Source organism: Bos indicus, chromosome 24, assembly GCF_029378745.1.
Source record: "Bos indicus isolate NIAB-ARS_2022 breed Sahiwal x Tharparkar chromosome 24, NIAB-ARS_B.indTharparkar_mat_pri_1.0, whole genome shotgun sequence".
In the NCBI taxonomy this organism is placed as follows: Eukaryota; Metazoa; Chordata; class Mammalia; order Artiodactyla; family Bovidae; genus Bos; species Bos indicus.
The window spans coordinates 26,488,369-26,507,722 of NC_091783.1; the positions used below are offsets into that span (position 1 = coordinate 26,488,369).

The 19,354-nt window shown below is 38.8% G+C and overlaps 1 protein-coding gene across 2 annotated transcripts in view; it reads left to right on the forward strand.

Annotated features, from left to right (window-relative positions):
- The window catches only part of DSC3 (desmocollin 3), a 56,637-nt gene extending 38,202 nt beyond the window's left edge, over positions 1-18,435 (forward strand). The window contains exons 14-17 of one of the 2 annotated variants that reach the window (XM_070778774.1): positions 2,492-2,613; positions 11,171-11,428; positions 13,343-13,385; positions 13,468-18,435. In XM_070778774.1, coding sequence (XP_070634875.1) covers positions 2,492-2,613; positions 11,171-11,428; positions 13,343-13,369 — 407 coding nt within the window. In that variant the 3' untranslated portion in view covers positions 13,370-13,385; positions 13,468-18,435. The remainder of the gene's footprint in view (positions 1-2,491; positions 2,614-11,170; positions 11,429-13,342; positions 13,386-13,467) is intronic. The other variant, XM_019986947.2, reaches the window with a different exon arrangement.
- The last annotated feature ends 919 nt before the right edge of the window (positions 18,436-19,354 follow it).

The following is a 19,354-nucleotide window of genomic DNA, read 5'->3' on the forward strand; positions in this document are numbered from 1 at the left end:
TTTACTGTGCTTCAGTTTCCTCCTCTGTAAAGGGGATGACTGTAGTAGCTTATTTTCTTATTTATTTTAAAAAAAGTTTTATTTATCTATTTATTTATGGCTGCGCTGGGCATTCGTTGCTGCATGCTTGGGGATTTTTCTCAAGTTGCAGTGAGTGAGGGCTGCTCTCTAGTTCAGAGCCCAGCTTTCTCACTGCGTGTATTTTCTTGTTGTGGGGCATGGGCTCTAGGGCATGGGCTTCAGTAGTTGTGGTGTGTGGGCTCAGTAGTTGGCACTCACGGGCTCTAGAGCATGGGCTCAGTAATTGTGGCTCATGGGCCTAGTTGTCCCACAGCATGTGGGATCTTCCTGGACCAGGGTTTGAACCCACGTCTTCTGCATGGGCAGGTGGATTCTTTACCACTGAGCCACCAGGAAAGCCCTATAATAGCTATTTTATGGGAGTAATACTGAAGATTCACTGAGTTAATGCATATGAAGAGCTTAAAACAGTGCATGGTACATTTTAAATGTGTTCATTGTTTTTCATCAACTCAACAAAATAAGTTCTAATATATGTTGAAAAAGAGAAAGTGAAAGTCACTCAGTTGTGTCTGACTCTTTGCGACCCCATGTACAGTCCATGGAATTCTCCAGGCCAGAATACTGGAGTGGGTAGCCTTTCCCTTCTCCTTACTAGCTGAGCCTCAATGGAAGCCCAAGAATACTGGAGTGGGTAGCCTATCCTTTCTCTAGGGGATCTTCCTGACCTGGAGTCGCCTGCAATGGAGGCAGATTCTTTACCAACTGAGCTATCAGGGAAGCCCAGTATATGCTGAGTGCCTACTATATACTGGAAGTGTCTAGGTGCTTGGGTTTCATCAATGGACAAAGCAGATGAAAATTAACAAACCAAAACAAAGTCTTCCTTGTGACAGTAAAGTGATAAATAAACACCCTGGAGGGAAAAGTAGAGCCAAATAATTAGGGTCTATAGTGGGGTAGAGTGTGTATGGGTGAGGGTGAGGTTGGATGTTAGTGATGGTCATTTTCAGTAGGTGGTTGGGCCAGCCTAAGTGAGAAGGTTATCCTTGATGATTTTTGAAAGAGGTGAAAGAATCAGCCAAGAGCTTTGGGTCAGAGGGTAAAGTCAATTCAGAGGCCCTAAGGTGAGGGAATGCTTGGAGAAATCAAGGAAGGCAAGGAGCTTGAAGTGGCTTGAGAGTAGGGGATGAGGGAAGAGGAGTAAGAAATGGAGCCAGAAAAGTAACAAGGGGCCACAATGTAACCGGTTGGTCCACTTTCCATTTCCTCCTCCAGGGGATCTTCCGGCCCAAAGAATTAAACCTGGGTCTCCTACATTGCAGGTGGATTCTTTTCCGTCTAAACTACCAGGGGAAGCCCCTATAAAGGGCCAGATAGTATATATTTTAAACTTTGCAGGCCATCTGGTTTCAGTTGTAACCAATCACATCTGCTCTTGTAGTGAGAGAGCAGCCATAGAAAATACTTAAACCACTGGCATGACTGTGTTCCATTAGAATTTGATTTATGGACATTGAAATTTGAATTTCATACAGTGTTCACATGTAATAAACTATTATTCTTTTGAATTTTTTCAGTCATTTAAAAATATAAAAACCACAGCTCATGAGTGATACACAGCATGGTGGGCTGGATTCAGGGCTGTAGGTTTGCAGTCCTTGGTATGAGGGCTTATTGAACCTTGTGAAGAATTGTGGTTGCTGTTGCTATTAGTTTTACTATCACATATTCTAGCTTCATACAATTATGAGGTAGAATGAGAATTCTGAATATGCAAGGTACAAAGTAAGTTTAATTAAGATACCTGGGGAGATAACTCTATTCTGGGGTGGGCAGTGGTAGGGGGAGAAGTCTGTTTTGTTATATTTTCACATTGGCAAACCATTCTTTTGTGAGTCAGTAAATCTCTTTAATTGGAGAAGGCAATGGCACCCCACTCCAATACTCTTTCCTGGAAAATCCCATGGATGGAGGAGCCTAGAAGGCTGCAGTCTATGGGGTTGCTGAGAGTCGGACATGACTGAGTGACTTCACTTTCACTTCTCACTTTCATGCATTGGAGAAGGAAATGGCAACCCACTCCAGTGTTCTTGCCTGGAGAATCCCAGGGACGGAGAAGCCGGGTGGGCTGCTGTCTATGGGATCGCACAGAGTTGGACACGACTGAAGTGACTTAGTAGTAGTAGTAGTAAATCTCTTTAAAGTCTTTGTCTAAATAAATATAATTAATTAAAAAAAATTCATGATTTGAAATACTTAAATGGTGGGTGGAATTCAAACTCTTAAAGAGGGCTGTAATCAAAATATAAATATAATTACTTTAAATTTTAAAAGTAAGCCAAATCATGGCCTATTACTTTAGATGTTCGGTGTCTTATTTTCTTCTTGTGTATCTTAGGTAATAAGAAATAAAAGATGAGTATTTTATTCTGCTCATGTTAAACTTTTGTTTTTGTTTTTAACTCAGCTATATTGCTAACTTTAGTATGTGGAATTGTTAGTGCCAGAAATAAAAAAGCTTTTCCAGACGATTTGGCCCAGCAAAATCTAATTATATCAAACACAGAAGCACCTGGAGATGATAAGGTGGTAAGTGATTTTTTTTTAAAAAACGGATATTTATGTCTGAGTATTTTCCATAATTTCTTTAATTCATCTTTATGAAGTTACTACAAAATTTAGGAGTTAATTTATATTCTTAATTTGGTCAGATTTTGTAGGCGTAAATTTATCTGCCAATATTCAAAGACTTATGTAGTGGCATTTATTAAACATCTTACACCAGATATATTGTTTTAGTTATCTTTTTTCCATCCTCTCATGTTATGATTTACTACTACTGCTTTGATGTTGTGAATTTACTATAAGAGCAATCTTTTTGACTGCTCTCTACAACGTGTATTTTCAGATATTATTTGTTTATCTCACTCTTTGACCATTTATAATAGGAAAAACTTGCTGAGAACTCTCAAGATAAACTAAGAAAATATAAAAAAGATATATGTGTTTTAAAAAATGTATGTGTGTGGGGGACGGGGTTAGATTGGAAGATGACTGCCACTATTTTTTCTTACATATCTCTGCAGTGCTTGGGCCTATGCTTCTCTTTTTGGGGAAATATATAGAGTTCCTATAAGGCATATTCTTCCCTCAAAAAGATTTCACTTTATGAAAAATTGAATCCACTCTTGTGGGAAAACTAAATAGGAGCATGACAGTAAACAGCACCAGTTTGGTAGGGTACAGGTGGAGTTCAAAGATACTGGTGCTGCAAAGTATATTCATGATTTCTGGATCAAACCAGAGATCGCCTTTCTAGGCCTGGTGGAAGATTCACAGATTAGTCTGTAACTTAAAGAATAGGGAGGGTTTGAAAGTGAAGACATGAACAACAGCCTAATGAATGAAAAAAGGAGATGGCAAAGTTTAGGGATTATTCAACAAATAGTACACAAATTGATTTAAAATGGAAGAAATGATGTTCTGGAATAGAGATTTGACACTTGGATTAGGTTCTGGAGGAAGAGGATGTAATAAAAAAGCAGTGGGAGATGAGACTTTTATATGCCACACTAAAGGGTTTTAGATTTATTCTCTTGATAAGGGAGAGCTAGTCATGGCTTTTCTGCATGAAGGTGGCATAATGTAAGTAGTGTGATGCTGAACTGGTATGCTGACCAACAAGATCAGGAAGACATAGGACTGGGGAGGATAAATAATTGGGATCTTTTGGTAGTTTCAGCATGAGCTAGATAACTCTTCTAGAATAATGATTATGGGAAAATTGAAATATGGATGAATAAGAAATATTTTAAATGTATAAATAAGATTATTGACCACCAACCATGGTGCAGTGGTAAAGAATCCGCCTGCCAAAGCAGGAGATGAAGGAGATGTGGGTTTGATCCCTGGGTCAGGAAGATCCCTAGAAGAAGAAATAGTAATCCACTCCAGTATTCTTGCCTGGAAAATCTTATGGACAGAGGAGCCTGGCAGGCCTGAGTCGATGGGGTTGCAGTCGTTTAGTCGTGTCCGACTCTTGTAACCCCATGGACTTTACAGTCCTTGGAATTCTCCAGGTCAGGAGGTTGGAATGGGTAGCCTTTCCCTTCTCCAGGGGATCTTCCCAACCCAGGGACTGAACCCAGGTCTCCCACATTGCAGGCAGATTCTTTACCAACTGAGCCACCAAGGAAGCCCAAGAATACTGGAATGGGTAGGCTATCTCTTCTCCAGGGGATCTTCCCAACCCAGGAGTTGAACTGGTGTCTCCTGCATCGCAGGCAGATTCTTTATCAGCTGAGCTACCAGGGAAGCCCAGAGAGTATAAGTCAAGGACTAGGGACTAAATCTATTTTATAAATGGAGAAATATTACAGGGTATCTCATGCAGGCATGTCAAACATAGATGAGTTATGATTTTGTCTGACGGTGGAAAGGAAGTGAAAGAAAAACAGTTGATAAGAAATATCTATATTCACCCTGAGATGTAGAAAAGGCCTGATATAAAGTCACTGTCCCTGGCTTATAGCTTCTGTCACATTGACTCTACTTTTTATTTTGTTATTTAAAAGTAAACAATCTTAGTGCTCAGTCATGTCTGACTCTTTGTGACTCCATCAACTCTAGCTTGCCGTGCTTTTCTGTCCATGGGATTTTCCAGGCAAGAATACTGGAGTGGGTTGCCATTTCCTCCTCTAGGGATCTTCCTAATCCAGGGATCAAACCCACATCTCCTGCATGTCCTGCATTGGCAGACAGATTCTTTTACCATTACACCATGGTTGGTGGTAAACAATCTTATTTATACATTTAAAATATTTCTTATCCCTATTTTACTCATAGTAACTTCTTATTTTATGTCTAGGAATGGAATGACTGAGTTGCACTCACTGTTTTTTCTTTGCCATTTGATGCTGGAGTTGGTGGCGTTGATTAGCTGCTCCACTATAACATACTCACACCCATTTACCTGTTCTCTGTTACTAGCACTTCTCAAAAGGACTTGAAATTATTAATTTTATACCAGTGTATAATTTTAGGCATATTTTTACAAAATGCAACCATATTTCACGGTTTGTATGTAAACTTATTTTAATGCAATGAGTAAAGGTGGTAACTTCAGATCTGAGTTTAAGTCAAAGGCATTCACATGGGGTTACGAGTTGGGTGAAATATCAAAACTGAAAAAGTAAATCTGAAAATCCTTGATGTGGAGAAGGAGTTGCTGATGCCCCATGAGAACAAACTTCAGGGAGGTCCTTGGAGGTGGGTGGGAAGGAACCAAGATCAGAGAGAATGTGAAATGGCACTGTGGGTTCAGGTTTGATTTTAGTTTATTTCCAGTTCCCCTTCACTAGCTTCAAAATATGATCTCTGAACATGTACTTATAATGATTAAATCATGCTATTAAGAGGATTTGATAATAAGAATGTTTTTTTTTGGTAATAGAATTTTACTGTAGCAACAACCTAAGCGGAAAATGTAGGGTAGCAGTGCCACCAAATGGCTACTTTTCAGTTCTCTTTACTTGTATTTTTTTCCTTAGGCAGTGAAATAAGATATATGGATCTATTTCAGATTCAGTAAATCATCTGAACTTGAAAATTCTTGCTTTGATAGAGACTTTGCCTATTAAATATAAAACATAAATTGGTAAGAAGATGACATAATGGTACCTATTTATACTGGGGGTGTTGTCATGAAAGTGAAGGTTTACAATTTGGACTGATACACCAAGATTATGATTTGCTATAACTCAAATTCTCCCCAATGACCTGGAGGGTTGATGTGCAGTTCCACCATTAAGTTAATGTTTAATCAAATCTTTTCCATTTTCAAACATTGTCTTGACTCTGACTCCCCCTAGATCCTTCCGTATTTCTTTTTCTTTGAAACTGATTTTTTTGAGAGAAAGATTTTTACTCAATTTCTCCAAGACTATAGTCCTGTTCACTCAGCACTCTGGAAATTTCCCTGACAAGGATCACCACTGGCCACTTTTTTACTTGACTCTCATGGGTGCTTACTTTATTTGAGCCAGTTCTTACCCTACTTGGATTTTTTCTGCAACATTGACCTTACCCTAATCCTCTCTTAGCTTCAGAGTCATGCCTGTTTAGTTCTATATTATCTCAGTGGTTATTCCAGATCAATTCTGTCACAGCTCTAATTCCTTTATCCACCCCTTAAAACATGATTTTTCTTGTCATTCTATTCTTAGCTTGTTTTCTTTCAGTCTGCAGTTTTCTCTGGATGAGATCACTTACTCCCATGGTTTCAGCTCCTGCTACATGGAAATGACTCCCAGAATTATACTTTAGCTCAGGTCTCTCACCCGAGCTCCAGACCACATTCTCATATACTCATCTCGGATAACCACAGGTTTCTCAAGTTTACCATGTCCAAAACTGACTTGCTCACCCTCCTCTCACCCACAAGTGCATCCTTCATTTCTGTGAATTATGCCGTCTGTCTAGCTGCACAAGCAGGACACATAGGAATAACTCCTGACCTTCCCTGTGCTGCCTCATCCATCTAACCACCAGTAAGCTTTCTATGGAGTCCATCCTCTTCTTTGAATTGTCACTGTTTCTACTTTGGTTTCTATCCTTGTCATTTTTCACCTAGAATTATTCTTGACTTCTCTGATATCCATGACACTAAACTTGTCTCCTTCATATTGTCTTTCACATTGTTGTCTAATATTATTTAGAAAAAATATGTCACTTGGGACTTCCAAGTGGTCTAGTGGCTAAGACTCCACACTCCCAATGCAGGGAGTCCAGGTTGGATCCCTGGTTAGGTAACTAGATCCTGCATGCTGCAAGGAGTTCACATGCTGCAATTAAAGATCCCACATGCCAAAACAAAGATTCCTTTTGCCGCAACTAAGACCTAGTGCTGCAAAAACAAAAGCAAAAAGTCCCCTGCCTGTTATTAATTCCCTATTTTGAGTCCCCATAGTCTTCAAACTCTGACAAAACGTGGCCCACTGGAGAAGAGAATGGAAAACCACTTCAGTATTCTTGCCTTGAGAACCGCATGAACAGTATGAAAAGGCAAAAAGATAGGATACTGAAGGAGGAACTCCCCAGGTCAGTAGGTGTCCAATATGCTACTGGAGATCAGTGGAGAAATAACTCCAGAAAGAATAGAGACAGGGCCAAAGCAAAAACAACACCCAATTGTGGATGTGACTGGTGAGGGAAGTAAAGTCCAATACTATAAAGAGCAATATTGCATAGGAACCTGGAATGTCAGGTCCATGAATCAAGGCAAATTGGAAGTGGTCAAACAGGAGATGGCAACAGTGAACATCGACATTTCAGGAATCAGTGAACTAAAATGGACTGGAATGGGTGAATTTAACTCAGATGACCATTATACCTGCTACTGTGGGCAGGAATCCCTTACAAGAAACAGAGTAGCCATCATAGTCAACAAAAGAGTTTGAAATGCAGTACTTGGATGCAATCTCAAAAGCGACAGAATGATCTCTGTTCCTTTCCAAGGCAAACCATTCAATATCATGGTAATCCAAGTCTCTGCACTGACCAATAATGCTGAAGAAGCTGAAGTTGAATGGTTCTATGAAGACCTACAAGACCTTCTGGAACTAACATCCCCAAAAGATGTCCTTTCCATTATAGGAGGCTGGAATGCAAAAGTCGGAAGTCAGGAAACACCTGGCTGCTGCTGCTGCTAAGTCACTTCAGTCGTGTCCGACTCTGTGCAATCCCATAGACAGCAGCCCACCAGGTTCCCCCATCCCTGGGAGTCTCTAGGCAAGAACACTGGAGTGGGTTGCCATTTCCTTCTCCAATGCACAAAAGTGAAGAGTGAAAGTGAAGAGTGAAAGTGAAGTCGCTCAGCTGGGTCTGACTCTTAGCGGCCCCATGGATTGCAGCCCACCAGGCTCCTCTGTCCATGGGATTCTCCAGGCAAGAGTACTGGAGTGGGGTGCCATTGCCTTCTCCGAAACACTTGGAGTAACAGGCAAAGTTGGCTTTGAAGTCCAGAATGAAGCAGGGCAAAGGCTAACAGAGTTTTGCCAAGAGAATGCACTGTTCATAGCGAACACCCTCTTCCAACAATACAAGAGAAAACTCTACACCTGGACATCACCAGATGGTCAATACTGAAATCAGATTGATTATATACTTTGCAGCCAAAGATGGAGAAGCTCTATACAGTCGGCAAAAACAAGAATAGGAGCTGACTGTGGCTCAGATCATGAACTCCTTATTGCCAAATTCAGACCTAAATTGAAGAAAGTAGGGAAAACCACTAGACCATTCAGGTATGACCTAAATCAAATCCCTTACAACTATACAGTGGAAGTGACAAATAAATTCAAGTGATTAGATCTGATAGACAGACTGCCTGAAGAACTATGGATGGAACTTCATGACATTGTACAGGAGGCAGTGATCAAGACCATCCCCAAGAAAAAGAAATGCAAAAAGACAAAATGGTTGTCTGAGGAGGCTTTACAAACAGCTATGAAAAGAAGAGATGCAAAAGGCTAAGGAGAAAAGGAAAGATATATCCATTTGAATGCAGAGTTCCAAAGAATAGCAAGGAGAGATAAGAAAGCCTTCCTTAGTGATCAGTGCAAAGAAATAGAGGAAAACAATAGAATGGAAAAGACTAGAGATCTCTTCAAGAAAATTAGAGATATCAAGGGAACATTTTATACAAACATGGGCACAATAAAGGACAGAAATGGTATGGACCTAACAGAAGCAGAAGATATTAACAAGAGGTGGCAAGAATACACAGAAGAACTGTGCAAAAAAGATCTTCACAACCCAGATAATCACGATGGTGTGATCACTCATCTAGAGCCAGACATCCTGGAATGTGAAGTCAAGTGGGCCTTAGAAAGCATCACTATGAACAAAGCTAGTGGAGGTGATGGAATTCCAGTTGAGCTCTTTCAAATCCTGAAAGATGATGCTGTGAAAGTGCTGCACTAAATATGCCAGCAAATTTGGAAAACTCAGCAGTGGCCACAGGACTGGAGAAGGTCAGTTTTCATTCCAATCTCAAAGAAAGGCAATGCCAAAGAATGCTCAAACTACCACACGATTGCACTCATCTCATATGCTAGTAAAGTAATGCTTAAAATTCTCCAAGCCAGGCTTCAATAGTACATGAACCGTGAACTTTCCAGATGTTTAAGCTGGATTTAGAAAAGGCAGAGGAACCAGAGATCAAATTGCAAACATCCATTGGATCATCGAAAAAGCAAGAGAGTTCCAGAAAAACATCTACTTCTCCTTTATTGACTATGCCAAAGCCTTTGACTGTGTGGATCACAATAAACTGTGGAAAATTCTGAAAGAGATGGGAATACCAGACCACCTAACCTGCCTCCTGAGAAATCTGTATGCAGGTCAGCTAGCAACAGTTAGAACTGGACATGGAACAACAGACTGGTTCCAAATAGAAAAAGGAGTACGTTAAGGCTATATATTGTCATCCTGCTTATTTAACTTATATGCATAGTACATCATGAGAAATGCTGGACTGAATCAAGCCCAAGTTGGAATCAAGATTGCCTGGAGAAATATCAATAACCTCAGATATGCAGATGACATCACCCTTATGGCAGAAAGCAGAGAAGAGCTATAGAGCCTCTTGATGAAAGTGAAAGAGGAGAGTGAAAAAGTTGGCTTAAAACTCTGCATTCAGAAAACTAAGATCATGGCATCTTGTTCCATCACTTTATGGCAAATAGATGGGGAAACACTGGAAACAATGACAGACTAATTTTTGGGGGCTCCAAAATCACTGCAGATGGTGACTGCAGCCATGAAATTAAAAGACACTTGCTCCTTGGCAGAAAAGTTATGACCAACCTAAACAGCATATTAAAAAGCAGAGACATTACTTTGCCAACAAAAGTCTGACTAGTCAAAGCTGTGGTTTTTCCAGTAGTCATATATGGATGTGAGAGTTGAACTATAAGGAAAGTTGAGTGCCAAAGAATTGATGCTTTTGAACTGTGGTGTTGGAGAAGACTCTTGAGTGTCCCTTGGACAGTCCATCCTAAAAGAAATCACTCCTGAATATTCATTGTAAGAACTGATGTTGAAGCTGAAACTCCAATACTTTGGCCATCTGATGCAAAGAGCTGACTCATTTGAAAAGACCCTGATCCTGGGAAAGATTGAGGGCAGGAGGAGAAGGGGATGACAGAGGATGAGATGGTTGGATGGCATCACCAACTTAATGGACATGAGTTTGAGTAAACTCTGGGAGTTGGTGATGGACAGGGAAGCCTGGTGTGCTGCAGTCCACGGGCTCACAAAGAGTCAGACACGACTGAGCAATTGAACTGAACTGATAGTCTTCAAGATTTTCTAAAAAATTTTAGCATAGCCTTTTATGACCTCTCCAGCTTCTCTCTGTCTCTCTAAACATCTGTGGTAACCATTCTCAACAGGCTGTAATTGAGAACCCTCGAGGAAGTCTATTTGTGTTTGCATCTAGATCTTCTTGCAGATAATGTATTCTCCCATTTCCAATAGGAGTCCCTCGGCTTGGAGTTTCCCCAGTATGTCCCACTTAGTTTCTCTGAGCTTGAATTTTCATACTCTTCCTCTGTCCCTCTAGCATTCTGTGTTCACGTATGTGGTGGTGTAGTCACTAAATCATGTCCGACTCTTGTGATCCCATGGTCTGTAGCCCACCAGGCTCCTCTGTCCATGGGATTTCCCAGGCAGGAATACTGTAGTGGGTTGCCATTTCCTTCTCCAAGAAATATTCTCAGCTGAGGGACTGAACCTGGGTGCCCTGCATTGTAGGAAGTCTCTCGATTGCACAAAGATTCTTTACCAACCGAGCCACCAGGGAAGCCCTCTGATGTGTTCACCTATACATCATGGTAATCATTTTCCTAGAGTAATTGTTTTTCTGTTTCATTGGAGTAAGAGCTCATTGGGGCCACTGAGGGACCATGTCTCTATTTTTGCATCCTGACTGGGCACACAATTGAAAATGATGAATGTCTGTTGAATGAATGAATAAATGAATAAAAAATTTAGAAGTAAACAAGCTTTCTCCTTTGCCTCCTTTTGACTTTACTTTGAATCCATTTTCAACGGATATGAATTGTCTTCTTTTATTTTTTTTCAGTGTTCTGCCAATGGGTTTATGACCCAGACAGTCAACAACGCTAACCAGGGCTTTTGTGGCACTATGGGATCTGGAGTCAAAAACGGAGGGCAGGAAAGCATTGAAATGGTGAAAGGAGGACAGCAGACACTGGAGTCGTGCCGCGGGGCTGGGCATCATCACACCCTGGACTCCTGCAGAGGAGGCACTGTTGAGGTGGAGAATTCCAGATACACTTACTCCGAGTGGCAAAATTTCACTCAACCCCGTCTTGGTGAAGTGAGTTTCCCTGAGCATTCTGTCTCTACAATTTAAATGTCCCAGTGGAGAACTTTAGGAAATTGAGATTAACATCTATTTTCAGAAACTTCTTTTTTGTATTCTCCAATGTATCTTTTCTCTCTCACTCTCTGGCTATTTTTGCCCCTGCTCTATGATTTTATTTCATTACTTAAGATAAAAGATTTTATTTCATCTGTCACATTTCTCTTAATTTCTAAAATCTCATGAAAATTGGAGGAGTCTACTCTTCCTCACTAAAGTTACATTTCACTTTTAGGTGTGTGTTTATCTCACAAACTCTTTTCATATAGAAAAATAGAGGGGGAAATCTCATTCTTCACAATTACAAAAATCCCCAAGTCAATTCTGCATCTCTCTGTGAAAGCAAAGCATCTGTACAGAATTCTAGAATGAAAATGAAATAATATGATCTGTCTGAACCATTTTTTTTTCATGTAAAAGCACCATGCAAATTAGCCAGGACCCTCTGTCCATGGGATTCCCCAGGCAAGAATATTGGAGTGGGTTGCCATTCCCTTCCCCAGGGTATCTTCCCGACCCAGGGATCGAACCCTGGTCTCCTACATCACAGGCAGATTCTTTACCATCTGAGCTACCAGAGAAGCCCATAATGAGCTATGCACCATCCAAACGTTTAGTGGTTGCTAATCAGAGGAAAGCAAGGATGTAAAAGATATGAAGTTCAGTAAGGGATTTTCAGTCATGGCAGCACCTCAGAATTCACTGGGGAGCTTTTAAACAGTGCTAATGCTGTGCTTCACATTGAATGATTCTGATTTAATTGGTTTGGCTTTTCTTTCTTTTTTATTTCTAATCTCCTCTAAGATTCAAATGTGCAACCTGAGTAGAGAGCCATTGGATTAAGTATTCTTTCTGGTATTGAGTTAATCTCGTTTCTGTTTCTAGACAGCCAGTAACCATATGAGATCAGGTTGACTGAGGAGGAGCAAAGCTTAAGAAACACTCTTAGAGGTGTTCTCCAATGTAAATGTCTATAATGGGATGTGATGCTAAAACGGTCATAAAGAGACACTTGCTAACATAAGCCAAGGAAGTATGTGCTGGTTTTGAGAAGGGACAGGTACACTGGTGAGAAAGGGAGGGAGTTCATGAGTCTGACAAGTTCACAGACAGACTAGTGACAGCCAGCCAGGAAAAATATGGCTGATTACTTGGCCTCTATTCTGGCCCACTTTTTACAGTGTAGGTTATCTTGATTATCTTTAAATTTCACTGAAAATTTGTGCATCTTTTTATCTTGCTGTGTTTTGGCTCTCTTGGAAACTTGATTCTGAAGACAGTGTTGTAATCCTTACCCACATTATTTCTGCATAAAATAGCAATTTTAGTTGATGTTGATTGAACATTTACTATGTGCTGGCTGTTTAATAAGAGTGTTTTTCATGCATTATTATTTTGTCATTTAATTATGATCCAGTGAGATAGTCATTCTCTGTATTCTTATTTTAGAAATCAGGAAACTGAGGCTTAAAGATGTTCAGTAACTTGCTCAAATTCATATAGCTAGTTGACAAACTAAGCTATAACTCCAGATCAGGACTGTTTAACTATTCAAGCTCAAATTCCAAATAACTATGCATATTCTCACCATTTTGTGGTGATACAAAATTTAGGGATAAGAATTTAATCTTAAATTTTTAAGATTTAAAATTTATTAAATTAAGCCTTAATTTAATAATAATTTAATTGTGCTTAATAATTAAATGAAATATTAATTCATATTTTAAATATTACATTAGTAATTTAAATATACTTCAATATAACGTGCATACCTTTTTTTAATTTGTATGGGTTACTAGAAATGTAGAATGTACTGACTTTGTGGTATGGCTGTGATATAGACCAACCATGTGCATTTTTTGTATGTAGGAATCCATTAGAGGACACACTGGTTAAAAATTAAACATAAAAGGTAAATAAAAATAAATTTTATGTTTATCGGTTTCAGTGTGTTTGAAACAATATTACAATCCCTTTTTTTGTTTCTTTTACAGAAATTGCATCTGTGTAATCAGGACGAAGAGCACATGCCATCACAAGATTACGTCCTTACGTACAACTATGAAGGAAGAGGGTCTCCAGCCGGTTCTGTGGGTTGCTGCAGTGAAAAGCAGGAAGAAGACGGCCTTGACTTTTTAAATAATTTGGAAGCCAAATTTGCTGCCTTAGCAGAAACATGCACAAAGAGATAATGTTACAGTGCTACAATTAGATACGTCTTTGTCAGACATCATCTTTCTAAAAGAGATATTGTAAAATTCAATTTATTTCTATATATCTAGCAATATATAGATATTATGAATATTTATGAATTTTTCTAAATTTTTAAAATTATGCTATCTACTGATTTGTACTTTCAAGCAATTTGCCACTGATTTTTTTAGGAAGTTAAAAATGTTAGAACAGATTTTCCCTCTTTTATTACTGAGTAAATAGTCAACCAGGAAATCTCATGCTATAGCATTGGATTTAAGGTCTATAAAGGACCATCTCTCATTTACAAATATGTTTTCAGTAAATGCATTGGTTAAATATTAGTCCAATAGTAGAAACTTGTACTTGAATGAATATAGTAGAACAGCTTTCTGGACTAGAAATTCCATTTTTGCTCCACGGACCTTTCCCTGAGATTCAGGACTACTCTTGGTAACTTGTCAGTAATGAAAATTTTACTGAGAAAAAGTTGCTTTTCTCCTCTTGAGAATTGTACTTTCATATTTTCATTTGCATGTTTAGCACATGTGGCTCTTTATTTTTCTACTGACAGTAGTCATTTGCAATTAGAGTACCTTATTTTTAGATGGACTGTGATTATGCCATAGAGTCAATCTGAAGAAACACTCCCTTTGTAGTTATGGTAGCAATGAGTATTAACAGGCATTTCTATTTACTACTATTTTCAAATAAAATACATTGTTCCTTATTAAAGCAGGTAAATACTACACAGTGCTAGAAAGAATCAAACAAATATAGGGAAGGAAACTTAAACCTTAGGTGCAATTTAACATCTTCCAAGATGTTGCTTAAATTAGTGCTTCTCAAATTCGTTCATGTGCTAGAACCTCTGGAAAGCCTTGTAAAATTCCCCAAGGCAAGGATGTTTAAACTTTAAATAATTAGCATCTACTCTTATGATAAACCTAATATCACATTATTGTATACTTACTTCAAATTGGGGCTGGTGCACTGGGACGACCCAGAGGGAGGGTATGGGGAGGGAGGAGGGAGGAGGGTTCAGGATGGGGAACACAGGTATACCTGTGGCGGATTCATTTTGATATTTGGCAAAACTAATACAATATTGTAAAGTTTAAAAATAAAATGAAATTTAAAAAAATAGACAACAAATAATAGGTATCACCAGTTGAAAAAAATTTTGAAAGAAAATACTTAAGGTTAAATTAATTTAAAAATTTTGCAACTATGAAGAACTGGGACCTACCCCCCACCCCGACTCTTGCCAAAAAAAAGAAAAAATTCTTTATTTGACTTTGGAGGCAGATTTGTTGTTAGCCCAGGAGGTAGCAATGTTCTATAGTAGCACTGTTCTGCACATACTGCTAACTGCTGTCGCTTCAGTCGTGTCCAACTCTGTGCGACCCCATAGACGGCAGCCCACCAGGCTCTGCTGTCCCTGGGATTCTCCAGGCTGGAGTGGGTCGCCATTTCCTTCTCCAATGCAGGAAAGTGAAAAGTGAAAGTGAAGTTGCTCAGTTGTCTCCGACTTTTAGCGACCCCATGGGCTGCAGCCTACTAGGCTCCTCCGCCCATGGGATTTTCCAGGCAAGAGTACTGGAGTGGGGTGCCATTGCTTTCTCCAGTTCTGCACATATATATCATTTATTGATTAATAGTTGTATAACCATTAATCAATGCAACATCTAAAACAAAGTGAAAAAGCAAAGGAGAAGATATTACTTTTAACGGTGGCTGGGGTATGGTGTGTCCTCTGATAGGAATACAGGGTCTAAAAAATAGAACTTATGTTTGGTTCTTAGGTGCTGCATGATAACTAAGCATATCAGGAGATAGTTATGTACATTTATGTAATGTTTAATATCATATACAGCTAATTAAGCTTTTTTGGTTTCAGTGGAAAGAGGGGGATTAGGTGAAACTGTAGATTTGCTTTTTGGTCTCTTTTCTTATCCACGAACTGGGAGCAAACCTGACTGGCTAAGTTTCCCTCCAGCTAAGGCTCCTTGACTTCCGGTGGCAGGTTTCCAGAGATGAAATGTTTTTTTGTGGTGCTAATATTAAAAACTTCTTTTAACCTAATTCTGGTAAAAATAAATCTTCTATCACCATTTTCTTTATGTCTCCCACAGATCAACACTTTGAAAAGTTTAGAGCCAAATAACCATGTTCTCTCAGTCAGATTTTAACAGGTAAAGGGAGCTAGGGGTTGGGGGAGGGCATGAAAATTTTACATAAGTGAGTTGTGACTGTCCTAAGATCCCAAATCTATCACTTCTGCAGTGGGTTCTAATCTGGAAACTATAAAATGTCATTTTCCTAATCACTACCCTGTTTTATTTATTTAAAAAAAATTTTTTTTTTGGATGTGGACCTCTTTTAAAGTCTTTATTGAATTTGTTACAATATTGCTTCAGTTTTATGTTTTGATTTATTTGGCCACGAGGCATATGAGATCCTACTTCCCCTACCAGGCTTTGAACCTGCACCGCCTGCTTTGGAAGGCGAAGTCTTCACCACTGGATCGCCAGGGAAGTCCCCCACTGCCAGGTTTTAAGGAGACATAGGCATGAATCAAGGAAATCAGCCATCAGGCCCACTTTCTTTCATCTCTCTCCCAACCTTGTCAGTAACACTTACCCAGCAAATACTTCAGGCTATCAATCACACTTTAGTATGAATTACACTTTTTATGAGTTTGCTTTATTAAAATTTTTAAAATAATAGAAGAATTAAGAATTTTGAATTCATGAAAGAAAAAGATCATGTGGTCATTTAGGAACACAGGGAACTCCAGGAGAGAGCATGCCTTAGTGGGTATTTGCTCATAGAGGAACATGAAAACCCAGGCCTTCAAGGGCAAAGAGAGAGGCCACCAAAAGGACATGAGTGGGAGTAAAAGCAACATTGTTTGCTTCTTAAATTGTCCTAGGACAGGCCCTTTCTTCCCCTTTTTTTCCTTAGGCCAGTGGCAGCTGCCATTTGGTTTTGGTGAAGTATCACTGAAGTGTCATCAAGCCTTTCTCTAAGCCTCACCTTATATAGAGTGTGGAAACAAGAGAGCTGACTGCCTGCTGAGTCTGAAGGCGTTTTCAGGACTGGCCGAACTGGTTGTGCAGGACAAACACAGCGTTCATGGGAGTCGTGGGATTTCTTATGGCTCTCTGGGTGGGTCTCTCTAAGATAGCAGGTCTTCCATTGAACGGGTGTCTGTGAATTTGATGCTCCATTTTCTGTTTTCTAATTTGCTCCTGAAATCTAGCTTCTTAGACATGCTAAAGAGAAGTTTTCCTTTTAAAGCCTTAGTTTTAATGTAAACATTTTTAACAAAGAGTATTCTTCTTTCCTTTTATATGTAAGGTGAAAATTAGGCTATTTTAGTGTGAAAGGATATATCATTTTGAAGCTTTCACTTTTCTTCCAGTGAATGTGCTTGAATTTCTATGGCAATGTACAGATCATTTTTCTTATTTTTGTAAGGAAGCAGCTAACTATCTGTCTAAAAATGCAGTGAGGTTTTGCAACGTTTTTAACAGAGCTTTAATTTTGTTCTTAAAAGAAGTTACTTTGCTTTTAGAGAAGCATAGCAGGTTAAAATAAGCAAACATTTAATGTGTAAAGCAGTATTTACAGCTATGAGGTGTGTAATAAAGCAATGTTAATTTTATTTCTTGTCTTTGCTGTTTTTAGAGATTAAATTATTCCAAGGTGGTCGTGTTGCAAAATTGTACTTTATTTTTTTTTTCTTTTCTTTTCTTTTTTTATGTCTTAATTTCTTTTATTTAATTTTTAATATAAAAAGCAGGCATAAAATACAATTACAATACTACAAAGATGCAACAGAATTTAAAAAAAACGGGGTGGGGGGAAGCGCCACGATTTTTGTTCAAGGGGACAGCTGATCAAATATTTATGATTATCTAAACCATGCAATTCATAACTTATTACAACCCCAAACAAAACTCATTATTATGGGGAAAGGAATCAAGGAGAGAACCCCCCAAACATAATATCTAGCACTGTCACACAGTGCTTATTCTTCAAAGTGCTTTACAAACCAACTATGGTATCTTCACAATACAGGGAAACTGACGTCTTATTCCAGGGGAGGAGAGGTGAGTCAGGCGCAGTGTCAACAGAGATCAAGAAACTCAGAAGTGACTTGCTCTCATTGGGTTTTTAAAACATGTTATTTAAAGCATGTTTCCATAAGGTAATATAGTGTCCAGCTTCTCTATTTTACCACCCAAATCCTGTAATAGATTAACAGCAGCAGCATAACTTCTCAAATTGTGGTTTGGCAACCTAGAGTATTTTTTCTTGAGCATCTACAGATAAACTGGGATAAAGGACAGCCTTCACAGCCAGAATGGTGTAACTCTAGCACAGGTTAATCTTAAAAATAACTCACCTTTATTTTAGATTTATTGGTATACTTATGCTTTAGTTAGCTCCAGAGCATTTTAAACTTAGGTTTTTTTTTTTTTTTAAGTTTGCTTCTAGGTAGCATTTTTTTTAATTAATACTTTTCAACATGCACTAGACAGTCATCCTCAGCAGTAACCCTGGCACCAGTTTTCCTTCTGCTTTGCCTCAGTATTCCCACAAAAGTAAAAAAAACAAAAACAAAAAACAACCCAACTAAGAAAATCCCAGAAAATATACCCTGTTGCTGGTTTCATGTACATACATGAGTGCATGCCCCCATCCAAATGTTTTCTTCCCAACACTCATTAAATATGACATTGACTTGGTCTAACAACCTGCTTTTGTGCCAGTTTCTTTTTCTTGAGGCTCCAAAACCTCCAAGATAAAGTTAAGACCAAAAGTTGCTTGTTTCCTCACACCTGATTTCTCCTAGAGCCACAAATACCTCCTTTTGAGAACTAAGAAGTAGTGAATACTGGGATTTTCTTAGGTTGTTTTTTGTTTTTGTTTTTTTTTACAAAATTGTACTTTAGACCAGCATGGAAACAAATCCTCAATAATAGATTCACTTTAGTTACAGGGAAATACTTTAGAGAAGGGATCAGTACCAAATTGTTAACATTGTTATACTATTTGGGAGGAGAGTGCTATTTAGAGAACAGCTTTCCAAATATCTAGCTGTCTGCTCACTGTCTATGTGTCTGTCTATCAGCTGATTTTGACTGGGTGAAGTATTATAAGGTTGTGATTGCAGAATGTTCCACAGTTAATACAGTAATACAGTATTCTTGCTTGGAGGAGCAGTGTAGTCAAGAAAAAATGAGTTAAAAAAAAAAGGTGATATTTCTTTCTTGGTCTGTCACTTATAGGATGCATGCCCTCCCAGCTTTAACCACAAATGGATTATTTAGTTATGTGCACTTCACGGCAAATCTTTCCCCTGGTGTGTGTATGTGTGTGTGTGTGTGTGCGTGCGTGCACACACACTTATGCTTCCCCACAAATGTAAGACTGCCCATTTAAAGAATGTGTGGGTTGTAGCAAAATCTTTCAATTTTAATCTAAGATTTCAATTTTAAGAATTTTTATTGTGATCATTATTTTTGTGAGTAAACATTTAACTTTGACAAGGTTCCTTGAATTTTGTTTGTGACAGCAAAATATTGGATAAATTCCAAGTGTTCGGCAGACTTGGTTTGGTTAGATTTTGGGTCACAGTGGCTGAGAGGCATGGAATCTAGAGTCAGAAGGTAGATT